The following is a 15,129-nucleotide window of genomic DNA, read 5'->3' as shown; positions in this document are numbered from 1 at the left end:
CAGAAAAACCATCGAAAGCCTGCTCCACAGCTCTTACTTTTAGAATTATCTTGTAAACAGGTTATGTTTCCAATCAATGAGCCCCAATTCAAATTCAGTTCCACCACAACCTTCTTTGGTCTCTAATACATCTCACATAGAATACAAAGACAGAATAATGACTGCACTTTCAGGACCCCATTCTTGTGCCCATTTCCTTACAGACCGTACTGTTAGTTTTCAAGCCAAGGATAAGGAGGGGAACTAAATCCCAGATAAGAAGAGAAAGGAGGAGGGGCTCCCATAAACTGGTGTCGCTAAAGTGGAGAAACCACTATTTCATACCCTAGTCAAATTGGAAGAAAATTATTTCAAGCACTCTCTTTCTGGTCTTGGAGCCAGTTTGCTCTACTCCATCAAGATAAATATGATAAAATGTCATTTTTTCCCACATAACTGAGAGCAAAGATCTATTTTTAAGGGCGACACACCCAGCAGGAGGAGAGAAAACAAAGTTTGACTAAGTGAGTTCACATACAGAGGTGCTTAGCAGAGTACTCGGTACATCAAAAGGTATTGTTAAGATGACAGTGGGTTGGCCGGGCGCAGTGGCTCACACCTGTAATCCCAGCACTTTAGGAGGCCGAGGCAGGTAGATCACGAGGTCAGGAGATCGAGACCATCCTGGCTAACACGGTGAAACCCTGTCTCTACTAAAAATACAAAAAATTAGCCGGGTGTGGTGGTGGGCACCTGTAGTCCCAGCTGGTCAGGAGGCTGAGGCAGGAGAATGGCGTGAACCCAGGAGGCGGAGCTTGCAGTGAGCTGAGATTGTGCCACTACACTCCAGCCTGGGCAACAGAGCGAGACTTCGTCTCAAAAAATAAAAAATAAAAAAAAATAAGATGACAGTGGGTCAAATCCTATGTGGCATAGGGCAATATTTTGTCTAGTCAAAATATCTCTGAGATTCTTCAGGAAAATACTGCATGGAGCTCAGTGTGGGTCAGTTTTCCCACAGCACTGATGCACTGAGGTTCCTTTGATCAAGCACCAAAATGAGTTAGTCGGTTTGGACATGGAGATTACATGATACAAGAAAACACACTCTCAATACCAGAGTCTCACTCAGGGCAAGGAGATATGTACACCCTATGAGGGACGAGGCTCCAGAACTGCAGACAGCTAAGGGAACTCCAGATCTGTCTCCCATCTCACACTCACTGCAGGGCAGATTCCCACTGAGGAAATGATGGAACTTTCTACTCCATTTAAACAACAATAATAATACTTGTTGTTATTATTTTAATAGACCGTGGATATCTGAACTCATGTAACTTAAAAACCTACACGGTGCAATATCACACAGGGTGCAAATTAAAACACAGCATTAATAACAACACCCTAAGAAGTCTTTTCTAGTCTTGAGCACTTAGCAAATCCACTATGTACTGAGCACAATGCCATGACATAGGTTCGGCGGGATTTGAGAGGCAACATGGGTACACGTCCTTTTCTTGTTACTCTGCTTGGGTAGCTCACAGCAATGCCTTCCACAAGTGGCCGCCCTGTGGGGTGGCTGTTATACCATGAAAGTGACAGGTGTCACCAATCACTTGGTGGGCCTTATTTTCTGGGAGCATATGCACATGTAGCTTATTTTCTTTCTTTTTTTGTTTTTTTGAGACGGAATCTCGCTCTGTCGCCCAGGCTGGAGTGCAGTGGCCGGATCTCAGCTCACTGCAAGCTCCGCCTCCCGGGTTCCCACCATTCTCCTGCCTCAGCCTCCCGAGTAGCTGGGACTACAGGCGCCCGCCACCTCGCCCGGCTAGTTTTTTTTGTATTTTTTAGTAGAGACGGGGTTTCACCGTATTAGCCAGGATGGTCTCGATCTCCTGACCTCGTGATCCGCCCATCTCGGCCTCCCAAAGTGCTGGGATTACAGGCTTGAGCCACCGCGCCCAGCCACATGTAGCTTATTTTCTAAGGAGATGCCCTCTGGCTAAGGAAGGCACAAAGCTGCGATTCGAAGGAAGGTATCTGTCAAGAGTTGGGCTTCATGTGTATCTGTCCACCACTAACTTTCTCCATAAACCTCATATTTATGAGACGTGGAATATGGAGAGAGAGAAAAGTAGAACTTTAAAAACTAGGAGCTTTAAAGAGCCTATAGAGAGACCCACCATTCTTCTTAAGGGCAAGCAAAAATCCACTTCAGTAAAACACTGGGAAGGGCACAGAAGAAGGTGTTGCCCAAACCACTGACAGGCCTAACCTCCACATCTTAGACTTGGGAGCCTTTTCACTGAACATCTTAGGGCGCCATGAGTGAGTCCAGAATACATATACACTTAAGAAACTGTATAGGCTGGGCGTAGTGGCTCACGCCTGTAATCCCAGCATTTTGGGAGGCCAAGGTGGGCAGACGACAAGGTCAAGAGATCAAGACCATCCTGGCCAACATGGTGAAACCCCATCTCTTAAAAATACAAAAATTAGCTGGGCGTGGTGGTGCATGCCTGTAGTCCCAGCTACTCAGGAGGCTGAGGCAGGAGAATCGCTTGAACCCGGGAGGCAGAGGTTGCAGTGAGCTGAGATCACACCACTGCACTACAGCCTGGGCAACAGAGCAAGCCTCCATCCTGCCCTCAACCAAAAAAGGAAATTGTGTAAGAAATAATCTCCATAGAAAATGTTCTCCAATCCTTCCTATCTAGGCTAATACTTACTTGATTTTGTATTCTTGTTCCCTATTTGGTGTCCATCACTGGCAAGACATTGGCATGTTTGGTTTTATAAAAATTTGATCTGGTATACAGGCCACCAATACGTTGCGTTCAGTCAGAAGTTTGGAAATTTCTAGGCAAATGGCAGGATTATAAACCTCTCTAAGGTGAGTGGAGAATGGTGGAGCTCAGCTTTCAGTGTGCATTAGAATCACCTTGAGGGCTTGTTAAGTAAAACACAGATGGCTGGGCCCACCCTCGCCAGTTGATTTAGCAAATCTGGAATGGGAACTGAACAACTGCATTTCCTGAGTTCTCATGTGATGCTGATGCTCCCGGACTGAGGATTATACTTTGAGAACCCCTGTGAAGGGTAGACCCCAGAAGGGTATTTTCAAGGCAGAGACAATAAGAAGCTAATTCTTTCCAAGACTCGGTTCCCACAGCTGTTCTCTGCACAAATCTTGGCAAAGTCTTTGCCAATACACATTCTGTCTTTTCTTTCCTGTGGACCTCAGGCATATAGATTTGGATTGACCATAATCTTTGGTTTGTGACCCACTCTCACCAGTGGTTAGGCATGACCATCTGTTCGTTCAGTCATTCATTTTTAATAACACTAATCAAAATAAAAGCTAGGACCTTGAAAATAACCTACACCTAACCACATGGAACTTATCCATCATCTATCCTACCTCCCAATATATGAGTTCATCAGCTAAGCAGTTAACCATCTTTCTCTTACTTTTCTTTTTACACTTTTATTAGATCTATAAACTATGGTACAATCATACAGTGGAACACTGAACATCAGTCAAGACCAACAATCTCCAACAACAAACAAGAATACAGGTGAATCACAGCAATATAATACTAAGTGAAAAAAGGAAAGATTACATACAGATGATATCAGTTTATAACATTAGAAATATATATTCTTTCGGATGCCTTAAAACAGATGTGCATTTTAAATCTTAGTATTTCTAATCACTGAAGAAATACTAAAAAAAAGAGTCCACGAGTAAAGAAATGTACCCAGTCAGTTTTAACAAGGGAGGACATGACCTTACCCCATTGTGTCCTCCTCAGACTCCCTAACAAAGTTCGTCCTCCAGCTGCATCCTTCAGCTTCCATGAAACAGTGCCAAATCAAGAGCCCAGACACAAGGAGGCAATTCACAAAAAAGGAAACGAAGCAGTAAACAAACATGAGGGGGAAAGACATGAACTCTGCTCACAATCAGAGAAATGCAAATAAAAGCATTTTGGGAGGCTGTCATTCTATGACTACCAAATTAGCAAAAATGGAAAAAAAAAAAATAGGGCACAGTTGTGATGCCTGTGAATGTCTGTGACAGTCCAGTAAAACTGTAAAACCGACAGGCAGAGACAATGATGTCAGCAATGTAAACTAAAAAACAAACAAACAAACAAACAGCTGCACGCTGAGGTGTAACGCACACCTGTGCAGACATCCCATTCTGCGGAGTTTATCCCAAAGAAGTCATTCAAGGGAAAGAAACAACCTGGATTGCCCCAACAAGGCAGTGCCTCAGAAAACCACAGCAGGGCAACATGACGGTATGTAATACAGTTGGGGCATATTACAGTTTCGAAGAGAAATGTATAGATGATATTTAATTCAGGAACAATACAAAATACAAAATGGTAGGTGTGTTGTAGTTAAAGCCATGTAAACACGGGTACCTACCTGTACAAGGACCGCAAGCAAGGCCGAGTGCAAAAACATAGCTATTGTGTTTGGGAGTGGGGACGGACGTGGCTTTCTGCCTTTCAGTGTGTTAGTGTGTTCCGTCACTGCAGTTCGGTGTCGCAATTATCTTTTTAAAGCTTGAGAGGTTCCTACCTTGAGAACTTTCACAGCTTTCCTCATCACTATTGTCTTGACAGTTATTCTGTCCATCGCAGATGAAGCTCTTGTCAATACAGAGGCCGTTCTTGCAGTGGTAGCGGGCGGTGGAGCAAAGCAGAGGGTTTGCTGCTGCGGAGGGAAAACATAGCACATTACCAGGGAGGCCAGCAAGTCCCCTTGGGGACCGTGGAACTTCTTCCAGCCTGGGGTGTGTCCTGCTTAGGAAACAGTAAGCTTATCTTCTAAGATGGCACACTCAAAGCCCATCCTGGAAGACTGGCCAGCCAAACCTGGACACAAGACTTACTCTGCCTCATTCTAAAACTTCTTGGGGGGTCTTTGGAGAGCTCTGCCACTCTGGTTAAGTCAGTCTGCTTAATAACTGAATATTTGTGCCTTTCAACACCAGCAACAGGAATCTCTCTGAGATGTACTGAATCTTGGGTTCGTCAACATTTACCTTTTTTGGTGACAGCACAGGGTCATTCTTAGGAACATTAATTTTTAGACTAGGCTATAATACAGGGTTGCCTTTGGCTCCTTTTTAGAACTTTCTAGTCTCTTTTTAAACTGTCCTAGGCTGTTGTGCTTTTGGAATTCTTTTAAATTTTTTTTCTATTTTTGTTTTTTTAATTATGCAAATTTTGTTACATATACATAAGGCATGATGTGATCAATTTTGTTACATATACATAAGGCATGATGTGATCAAGTCAGGGTATTCAGGTGTCCATTACCCAAGTGCAGTACTTTTTTGTTAAGTATATTCACCCTACTCTGGTTTCTTTTTATCTCACTGTATGTTTGTATCCTTTAACCCACTTCTCTTCATCTCTTTGTCGTCCTCCCTTCCCCCCATTCACCCTTCCAAGTCTCTGGTCTCTGTTATCTATTTTGCCACTCTCCACCCCCACGCTCTCAATGCCTCACCTGAAATGGTCAACTTGAAGGCTGGTCAACAGACACTGAGGGGTCTGGGCAAAACCTGAACCTTATGCACATATCCTGGAGGAGGCAAGAGTGAATGGCTGGTAGCATAAGAGACACATGGAGCAAAGCCAGGACAGAAGGAGTAGCTGAGGCAGGGATTGACACACCTCTGCCACTGCGGAAGTAATAACATGATCTGATCCCACAGCTGTGTAGGATGCTTCCAGTTCTCTAACGACATAGCAGCCTTTTAATTCCTCACTTTTTCTTTGTGACTCACTAAGGTAAACTGAGTAGCCTCAATTTCTTCTTTGCAAACAAAAAAGCCCATGAACCTAGTTGGTCAGTGACCACTTTCTGAGCAGCTCCTCCATGAGGCTCCTATTCTGGGCACTTTCTGAGACCTCAAAAGAAATGACAGATCTGCGCCCTCCCCTTAAGAAGTGTGACAATTGGCCAGTACAAGGTCAGCACAAAACTATTGAACAACACAACAGCAAATCTCCACAGAAAACCAGTAGTTCTATAGTACAATTTACTTGCAGTATGATTCAAACAAGGTTCATTCCAGGGCTCTGTTTTCAATAACTGAATCAGCCAAGTAGAAATGACTCCAATCCCAGCTCTGCCACTTATTAATCTTGAGCAAATGACTTCACTTCTCTGAGTCTCAGCTGCTTTATCTGTGGACAGGACCCTCTACATGATTTGTGAGGTCCAGTGCCTACTGAAAATGTGGGATCTGCTGTCAAAAATTATTTTAAAAACTCAAGATGGCAAGAGCAGAACATAAAACCAAGCATGGTCCCGTTCTCAGCTAAGCACTGGCTCTGTATGGCTACGCCAGCCACAGACCAAGAAGCTGATCCTGCTACTTACAGCATTAATCTGAGCATCAAATGATATCCGTGGGAAAATGTACAGTGCACAGTCTGACATGTAGCACAGGCTCAGGGAATGTTATACTCATTCCCCTCATTATGTAAATCTCGGTCCTGCAGAGTGTGGTCCTCCCACGAGGAGCAACATCTGTAATGATGAAGAGGGGTCATCCTGGACCTCGGGGAATGAACTGAGTCAGCACCCGCATTGCATGTGGTGGGTACAGCACCAGAATGGATGCCAGGCCCAGCACAGAAGATTGCTACGTTGCTACAGGATCAGAGCCACACCAGCTCCAGTGTCTCTCTGCGGTCCTCAACAGCAAGATGGCAGTTGTGATCTGTCTTCTCCCTACACTTCACTGAGCTATTGTGAACACACAGAGATCATAGCTGCAAGGACTTGGTTAACTTCACAGCACTATCTAAATCTGAGGAACTGAAGACTTTCTTAACTATTCAATTCCAAAAGTTTGATCCGAAAGGTCAGAAGAGGTGGGGGAAATGGAGGAAGCCAGTGCTTTCAGTGTTGAGGATGATGGACCAATGATGTAAAGTCAAACAAAAGTGGTCTGGCCTGAAGATTGAAGTTTTAATTATTGACATCACTGTGGGCCAGAGAATGGCTCAACTGGATCAAGCCAAAACCAAGGTCTGACTTCAGCCAAAACCAAGATGGAGAAATCCGAAACCACAAATCACGTTTGGTTTTTGTCCAAGGCAGCTCTCCAAACCCTTGTGTCCATCAACATCCCACCATGGTGACCTTCAGCTTCTCTAGGACCTTGTGGGTCACATCTATGCAACCAAAACATCAGTAACCATCAGCTCACTCAGACAGCCTGGGAAAAGCATTCTAAGTGCTCCAAGATGCGGTGTTCACAAGCTTATGTAAACCTCCTGACGGGGAAAGCTGTGCAGAGTCATCCTTGCTGAAACCAATGTCATCTACTTACTTTTCCTCCAGTCTCAGACCCTTTCAACCTCTCAGTTTCCAAGGAAAAAAGTCACATACGTGTATATGTCTACATACGTATTACAAGACTATTATAGGTAGGTGTATGTATGTTTAAAAACCAAGTCACAGATTGGTTTTAATGAATATAACCCAAAATAGTAGTAGCCAGAATATGTAAAGAACTCTCAAAAATCAAAAAGGAAAAGACAACTCAATAGAAAAAAAGGGCCAAGGATGTCATCAGGCAACCGACATAGGAGGAACAGCAAATGGTCAGTAAGAACGTGAAATAATGTATACTGTCGCTGGTGATGATGTGCCACTCTGCCTGAGACTTCCCACACTCAAGGTCTTAAAGTGCCAGGTCATTGGCAAGAATGTGGAGGGAGAGCAGGTCTCATAAACTACAAGCGGGGGTGTAAACTGGTACGTCCACCTGGGAGGCCCATTCAGTAATAGTAAAGCCTATGGTGCACATAGCATGGCCCAGTAATTTCACTTGCAGCTATATACTCTGCTCTAGAGAGACTCCGTTTTCTTCCTTTTTAAGAAAGAGGGTCTCAGTCACTGACTGCAGTGCAGTGGTGTAATCACACCTCACTGTAGCCTTACTTCTGAGCTCAAGCGATCCTCCCACCTCAGCCTCCTGAGTAGCCAGAACTACAGGCATATACCACCATGCCTGGCTAATTATTTAATGTTTTGTAGAGACAGGGTTCTTGCTATGTAGTTCAGGTTGCTCTCAAATCTCCTGGCCTCAAGCAATCCTCCCACCTCAGTCTCCCAAAGTGTTATGATTATAGGTGTGAGCCACTGCAAGACTCTTGAAGAAACAAAAATGTTTACTGAAATCATTATTTGTAAAATTAGAAAATCAGAAAGGACTCAATGGGCCAGACACGGTGGCTCACGCCTATAATCCCAGTACTTTGAGAGGCTGAGGTGGGTAGATCATTTGAGATCAGGAGGTCAAAACCAGTGTGGCCAACACGGTGAAACCCTGCCTCTACTAAAAATACAAAAATTAGCTAGGTGGTAGTGGCGCACACCTGTAATCCCAGCTACTTGGGAGGCTGAGACAGGAGTATCGCTTGAGCCTGAGAGGCAGAGGTTGAAGTGAGCTGAGTCTGTGCCACTGCACTCCAGTCTGGGTGACAGAGTGAGACCCTGTCGAAAGAAAAGAAAAGAGGGGAGGGGAGGGGAGGGGAGGGGAGGGGAGGGGAGGGGAGGGAAGGGAAGGAAAGGAAAAGGGAAGGAAAGGAAAGGAAAGGAAAGGAAGTGGCTCAAATGTTTACTTACAAGAGAACAGATACAATGTGTTATACTGTTACAATGCTAGGACTGGCTAACTGCTCCTATCAAGGGCCAGATAGTAAATATTGTAGGTTTTGGTAGCTGTTTGGTCTTTCGTCTCTGTTGTAATGACTCAACTTGGCCATTGTGTTGCAAAGCAGCCATAGGCAATTTGTAAATGAAGGGCATACTATATTCCAATACAACTTTATGTACAAAAGCTGGTGTTAGGCAAAATAGGGCCATAGTGTGTCAACTGATGCTGTATTGTAGTGAAAAATGAATGAACTGGTGTCAAGATGGATAAATCCTACAAATACAATGGTGAGGGAGAAAAGCAAGCAGTGATGGTACCAGGAAGCAGACAAATGCCTGGGCAGAAAGGGGTGGGTCCCCAGTGAAACCCCACCTCTAAGCCAAAGACAGTTTAAAGCCTGAAAGCCAAGCTACAAGTCAAATCCATGGACCAGATTGAGAAACTGCCTTCCTGTTTGGTACACTTTCCTCTGATGGATCCCCACCATCACTTATTTTACATATACCTACCCTTTCCTAATTGGTTTTCTACACTGTCATGCCCACCTTTGAGTGGTGTCTTCACTTTAACCTTTTTTGCATAGTCACAAACCAATCAGCATGGACTCCCCATTCTGAGTCCATAAAAAGCCCTGGACCCAGACACACTGGGAGAGAAAACCACCCCTGCATTCCCTCTCAACTAAGAGCTGTTCTATCACTCAATAAAATTTTTCTCCATCCCTACTCACCCTTTGAATTCTCAGCATATCCTCATTCTTCTTGGACATGGGACAAGAGCTCAGGAACTACTGAACATGGGTACAACCTATAACACGGGCGGGCTGAATGGGCAGGGTGCCTCCAGCAGCAAACCTGGGGTGGAGTAAGGCCCAGGCGGGGCGGGGAGCGTCACTGCCTGTGGAGGTACCCAACTGGCAAAATGGCCCACAAAAATCCTGTGTCAGTAGTAGGTTATGTCCTGTACTATATAACATTCATACGAAGTTACCCACGCAAGAGAATGCTACTTATCATAGCAGGATTAAAAAATACACATACGGAAAGAAAAAAAAAAAAAACTTGAATGGGAATAAACAACCCCAAGTCCAGGGCAATGGATGCCTCTGCAGAGAAGAGAAGATCCCAAAGGGATATGGCTGGATATTTCTAATTATATTTGGTAATATTTTATTATTTTAAAACTCTGAAGCAAATACAGCAACATGGTGATACATTTTTGAAACTGGATGTTGGGAATGCAGGTGTTCATTTTACTTTACTTTTCCTTTTCAGTATGTTTGAGAAACCTCACTAAACATTTTTGAACGTCTAGTCTAGCAGAAATGTTTCAGTGAGCATTCACTTTCCTTCCCTTTTACTCTCCCATCATAAAGTTCTCCCTGGTCCACAAACACCTCTTAATATTTAGTATCTTTCACACTCAGGGGCATAGTTGCTCAAGAGACATAGCTATATCCTTGTATACAACCACACCTAGCATTCCTCCTTGTCAATGACTCCTCATAATACACAGTGTAATCTCCCCCATCCTTTGCAGGGCAGAAAAACAGAAGTAGAGGATGGTAGAGGAACACAGCCCAAACCCAGCAGCAAGCTAGAGAAAAACACCTCCCAACGATCAAAATATACATCGCAATGTTCAAGGAAAAGGCCTCAGGCCATTACCTCTCTCAGGGTCTACTATGCCTTCTCCATTTATGTAAATTCCAACAAGTTCTGCATACCAGCTCCCAAAGACAAAGCAAATAAAAAGTGAGAGGGGATGTCACTTGCTGCCTTGTAGACAAACTGGCAGCAAGAAATAAAAACTGACAACCAGAGAAGGGGACAGAAAAGCTCTAAAAAGCAACCTCAAGAATTCCAAAAGCTAAAATTTAATCACATGGCAGTAGAGTGGAAAAATAGATAACAGAGACTGGGAAGGGTGAGTAGGGGGAAGGGAGGAAGATAAAGAGATGAAGAGAAGTGGGTTAAAGGATACAAACATACAGTGAGATACAAGGAAACCAGAGTCGGGTGAATATACTTAACAAAAGTGTACTGCACTTGAGTAATGGACACCTAAATACTCTGACTTGATCACATCATGCGTTATGTGTATGTAGCAAAATTTCTCCTGTACTCCATATATATGCATACATTCAAAAAATAAAAATAAAGGTAGTTTAAAAAGAATTCCAAAAGCACAACAGCCTAGGATAGTTCAAAAGAGACTAGAAAGTTGTAAAAAGGAGCCAAAGGCAGCCCTGTATTATAGCTTGGTCTAAAAATTAATGTTCCTAAGAATGACCCTGTGCTACTACCAAAAAAGGTACATTTTGACGAAGCCAAGATTCGATACATCTCAGAGAGATTCCTGTTGATGGTGTTGAAAGGCATAAATATTCAGTTATTAAGCAGACTTACTTAACCAGAGTGGCAGATCTCTCCAAAGACCCCAGACAGCTCAGATTTCACTACATTTCTTCCAAAGCCTCTGCAGCTATTTACTTGGCTCAGCCAGATTTCAGAATGATTGTATTTGGGACTATGGTGGACAAGTCTTAGGGGTTTCTGTGGTCCCATGGGGCCTGGTCTAGGACCCTGGAAATGGTAAATGCTCAATGAACAGATCATAAATGGACCAGGAAACATTTCATCCTCTGAGATGTTATGTTTCAGTATCTTTTAGCCATATTTAATGTGCTCCAAATGTTTGTTTTCTTTGTCCTTGTTGCGGCTTACCAGTCACTGAGAAATGTATTATGTTACTCAGTTAACTGGGGAGAGGAACATTGTATTTTACAATATTTATTTCACTAGGGGTGGAGAAAATTGTCTGCAGAGTCAACTTCAAAAACTGAATCATAGGCTCAAAAGCTCCTTGGTTATTATTACCCAAAAAAACCACAGGGTTCTAAAGCTCTATTTCCCAAGCCACAATACTCAGGAAAAAGAACTTCTCTCTCTCTGGCAGAGGGAGGGGAGCGAGGCAGGAGTGAAGGGAACCGCTTAGTGGTTAATTAAACTGGCAGGGTTTACTTCAACCACATCTAAAAGATAGGACCGAGGGACCACTGTGGTCTCCCAAAAGCAACTGACTGGCTTCAAGACAGGAAATGAAGCAATCTGTCTACAGTAGGACTTAGGAAATGTACTCTTTAACTCATTTAAAGTCTGTGAAGTCGGCTCCTCTCCTACCTCAAAGGGTCTTGACAAAACACATAAATGAGAAACTCCTTGTCATTAACCCCCACCATTCCCATCGGCTCCTCCAGCCTGCGGTGGTCACCACTCACTTCCCAACCTCACAGCCTCCACACGGTCCTTGTATTACCAGCCCCAATTTCCCTGGAAACCAGGCAATTGAGGGAGAGGGAGCTGCACCCAGGCTTTCTCTTCTCCAGGACAGAGGGTGCCTGGCTCCAGGAAACCAGAGCCCACTGAAGCAGTGTCCCTGCAAACCATCCCGGCAACAAGTCCTGCACCCTTGGTGACTTGGAAAATGCTTGCTGCCTTGACCTCGGCTTGCCTATGGACACCTGTGAGTTCCTCCTTCCAAAGTCTGCTCAACAGGTCCTGGTGGGCCTCTCCCAGCCCCAAGGCTACCAGGTCCCCCAGCCTCAGCAGCCTTGCCCCCTCCAAGACAGAACATGGCCTATGTGCAGCCGCATTTTGCACATGGAACTTCTTCTGTGTCTGCAGGAAAGGAAAGGGCCGCCACTCTGGGCAAGCAGGCAAGAGGCAAAAATATTTCAGTCTTGCTTCCCTTTTCCTCAGGCTCTAAGGACTCAGAGGATTTTAATTTTCAAAACCCCTCTAGAGTCAGTGCAAGGGGCCACTGGCAGAACTCAGAGTCACTGCTAATGGCAGTCTGTTTCTTCCTCATCAGTAAAGGCTTCCTGGACATGGTTATCTCCTGTCCAACACCCAACCCTGCCTTTTCCAGGGAACAAGTCCAGTATCACCACTTCAATTACCACCTTTCTGTGGATAGCTCCCTAAACCTTCCCCCAGAAACAAACATCTTTCTCCTGCTGCCTCATGGGTTCCTCTGCCTGAATACCCTCTCACCTCAAACTCTGCATATCTGAAACTGACATTCTCCCCTCTGCTCCTAACCTCTCCCTCTTCCTGTGGTCTTACTGCTATGAGAGTGCCACCATGTCCCACTTCCCCAGTCTCCAGTCATGTGACCTTCTTCCTCACCTCATCCTGCATCAGCTCAGTATCAACTGCTTCTCACTGAGTGTAATATATAACCTTTTATAATCTCAACTTTTTATGATCTGCCCCAGCTGACAATTCCAAGCACACATTTTGCTGTAGTGGTTAGAAGTGAAGGTGTGAAGTCCACCTGGGCTCAAATTTCAGCCTGCCACTTCACCAGCTATATGATGTTGGAAAAATTATTCAACTTCTCCAAGCCTCAACATCCTCATCTGTAAAGTGAGGAAAAAAATAATGTCCTGTCATCAACTTTTATAAAAATTAAATGAGCAAAGCATGGAAAATAGCATGCGGGCCACAGTAGGTGCTCAATAAATGTTTATTATAATAATTATTAGCCAGGCATGATGGCTCAAGCCTGTAGTCCCAGCACTTCAGGTTGCTGAAGTGAGAGGACAGCTTGGGGCCAGGCGTTCGAGACCATTCAAGGCAGCACAGCAAGACCCCTTCTCTTAAAAAAAGAAAAAAAAAGTTTAAAGATTAGCCAGGCAAGGTGGCATGCACCTGTATTTCTATCTACTTAAGAGGCTGAGATGGGAGTATCAATTGAACCCAGGTGTTTGAGGTACAGTGAGCTATGATTGTACCACTGCATTCTAGCCTGGGCAGTAGAGCAAAACCCTGTCTCTAAAGAATATGTATTGGGCAAAAATTTGCTGGGCGTGGTGGCACGTACCTATGATCCCAGCTACTCAGGAGTCTGAGACAAGAAAATTGCTTGAATCCAGGAGGTGGAGGTTGCAGTGAGCCGAGATCGTGCCACTGCACTCCAACCTGGCGACAAAGCAAGACTCCATTAAAAAAAAAAAAAATGTATTGGGAACATTCATATAACATTCATATAACAGTTCATATAACATTCATATAACAGTTAAAAGTTCAGGCTCTGTATTTATACTGCCTAGGTTGATACCTCAACTATGCCACTTACTAAGTGTGTGAGTATGGGCAAGTTACTTATCCTTTCTATGTCTCTGTTCCCTTATCTATGAAAAGGAGGTAATAATACTAGCTACCTAAAATGAGATCATCCACGTAAAGCATGTAGAAACAGGCCATATACAAGGTAAGTGCTCAGTAACTGTCAGCCAAGCAGTTCATGTGCCCTGAAAGTTTGTATACTATACAGGCAAGTCAATACGCCGTTACAAGAAAGCATGAGAAGTACCATTTATTCAGTACAATGTTTGTTGCCTGCTAAGGCTGAGCCTGACAATATATGTGGCACTGGGAATATAGCTGTGAGCCACACTATAATACCATCTCATGGCTGTCACAGTGTAATAGGGAAGACAGTAAGTGTGGAGAAGGATGAAGCAGGGGAAAGAAACAGAGTGGGAGACTAGGGAGGAGAGGGGTCATTTTTCATAGGGTGGTTATGGAAGGCCTCTCTGATGAGGTGACATTTGTTTGAAGAAGGTCCCGTACAGTCTGAGAACACACCGGAGGATGACCCAGCCCAGCCTTGGCAAACCAGAAAGATTTCCAAAGGAAACCAGTCATATAAGAGTCTTCAAGGAGACCTTGATGATGTAGCTTTGGAGTACTGGGAGGAAAAATTCTCCTGTTGACACTTTTAGCTCGGCTAGTCTACCCAATAAAAGACACAGCTTGCTGAGGCTACAACTGATGAATTGGCTGAGGGGTGAAGAGGAAACGGGGACTCTCATCTGGATTGACATGAATAGAGCTACAGAAATATGCCAGCAGTGTGGAGCTCTGTGCACAAAAACACAGACATAGTAGCTAAATGATTCAGTGGTGCTCAGAATTCAGGCAAAAATTTGTCATCAGTGGAGAGATACAGTCCAGGACACAGTGGTTTTTCTGGGCACAACTACACTAGAAGCTGTAGCAGAAGATCATCAGCTTGACTCAATTTTCTATCGTGGTCCCCAGACACCCTGCCATTTCAGTTCTTGGCTGGAGTCCTCATCCTTACTGAAAGAGGACTGGGGTGAGAGCCGTGCTGCCAGCCAACCCAGGGTTTCACCTCCAGCCCAGAATGTGTGAGGACAGCGGAAGAAAGAGGCCAAACAGCAAAAGCAGAAAGGAAAACAGTCAAAGGGCAAAATCTCAGCATTGTGAAGCTCTAAAAGAAACTATTGGTTTTGAGGGGCTGGGTACGGTGGCTCACACCTGTAATCCCAGCACTTTGGGAGGCCAAGGCAAGCAGGTGGCTTGAGCTCAGGAGTTCAAGACCAGCCTGGGCAACATGGCAAAACCCCATCTCTACAAATT

At 44.4% G+C, this 15,129-nt stretch overlaps 1 protein-coding gene across 1 annotated transcript in view; it reads right to left on the bottom strand.

Annotated features, from left to right (window-relative positions):
* The window catches only part of LDLRAD3 (low density lipoprotein receptor class A domain containing 3), a 197,467-nt gene that overhangs the window by 125,671 nt on the left and 56,667 nt on the right, over nucleotides 1–15,129 (bottom strand). The window contains 1 exon segment of the mRNA XM_017881627.1: nucleotides 4,573–4,707. Coding sequence (XP_017737116.1) covers nucleotides 4,573–4,707 — 135 coding nt within the window.

Source organism: Rhinopithecus bieti, unplaced genomic scaffold (genome assembly GCF_001698545.2).
Source record: "Rhinopithecus bieti isolate Rb0 unplaced genomic scaffold, ASM169854v2 scaffold_12859, whole genome shotgun sequence".
NCBI classification, from domain to species: domain Eukaryota; kingdom Metazoa; phylum Chordata; class Mammalia; order Primates; family Cercopithecidae; genus Rhinopithecus; species Rhinopithecus bieti.
This window is presented reverse-complemented; position numbering and strand designations above follow the sequence as displayed.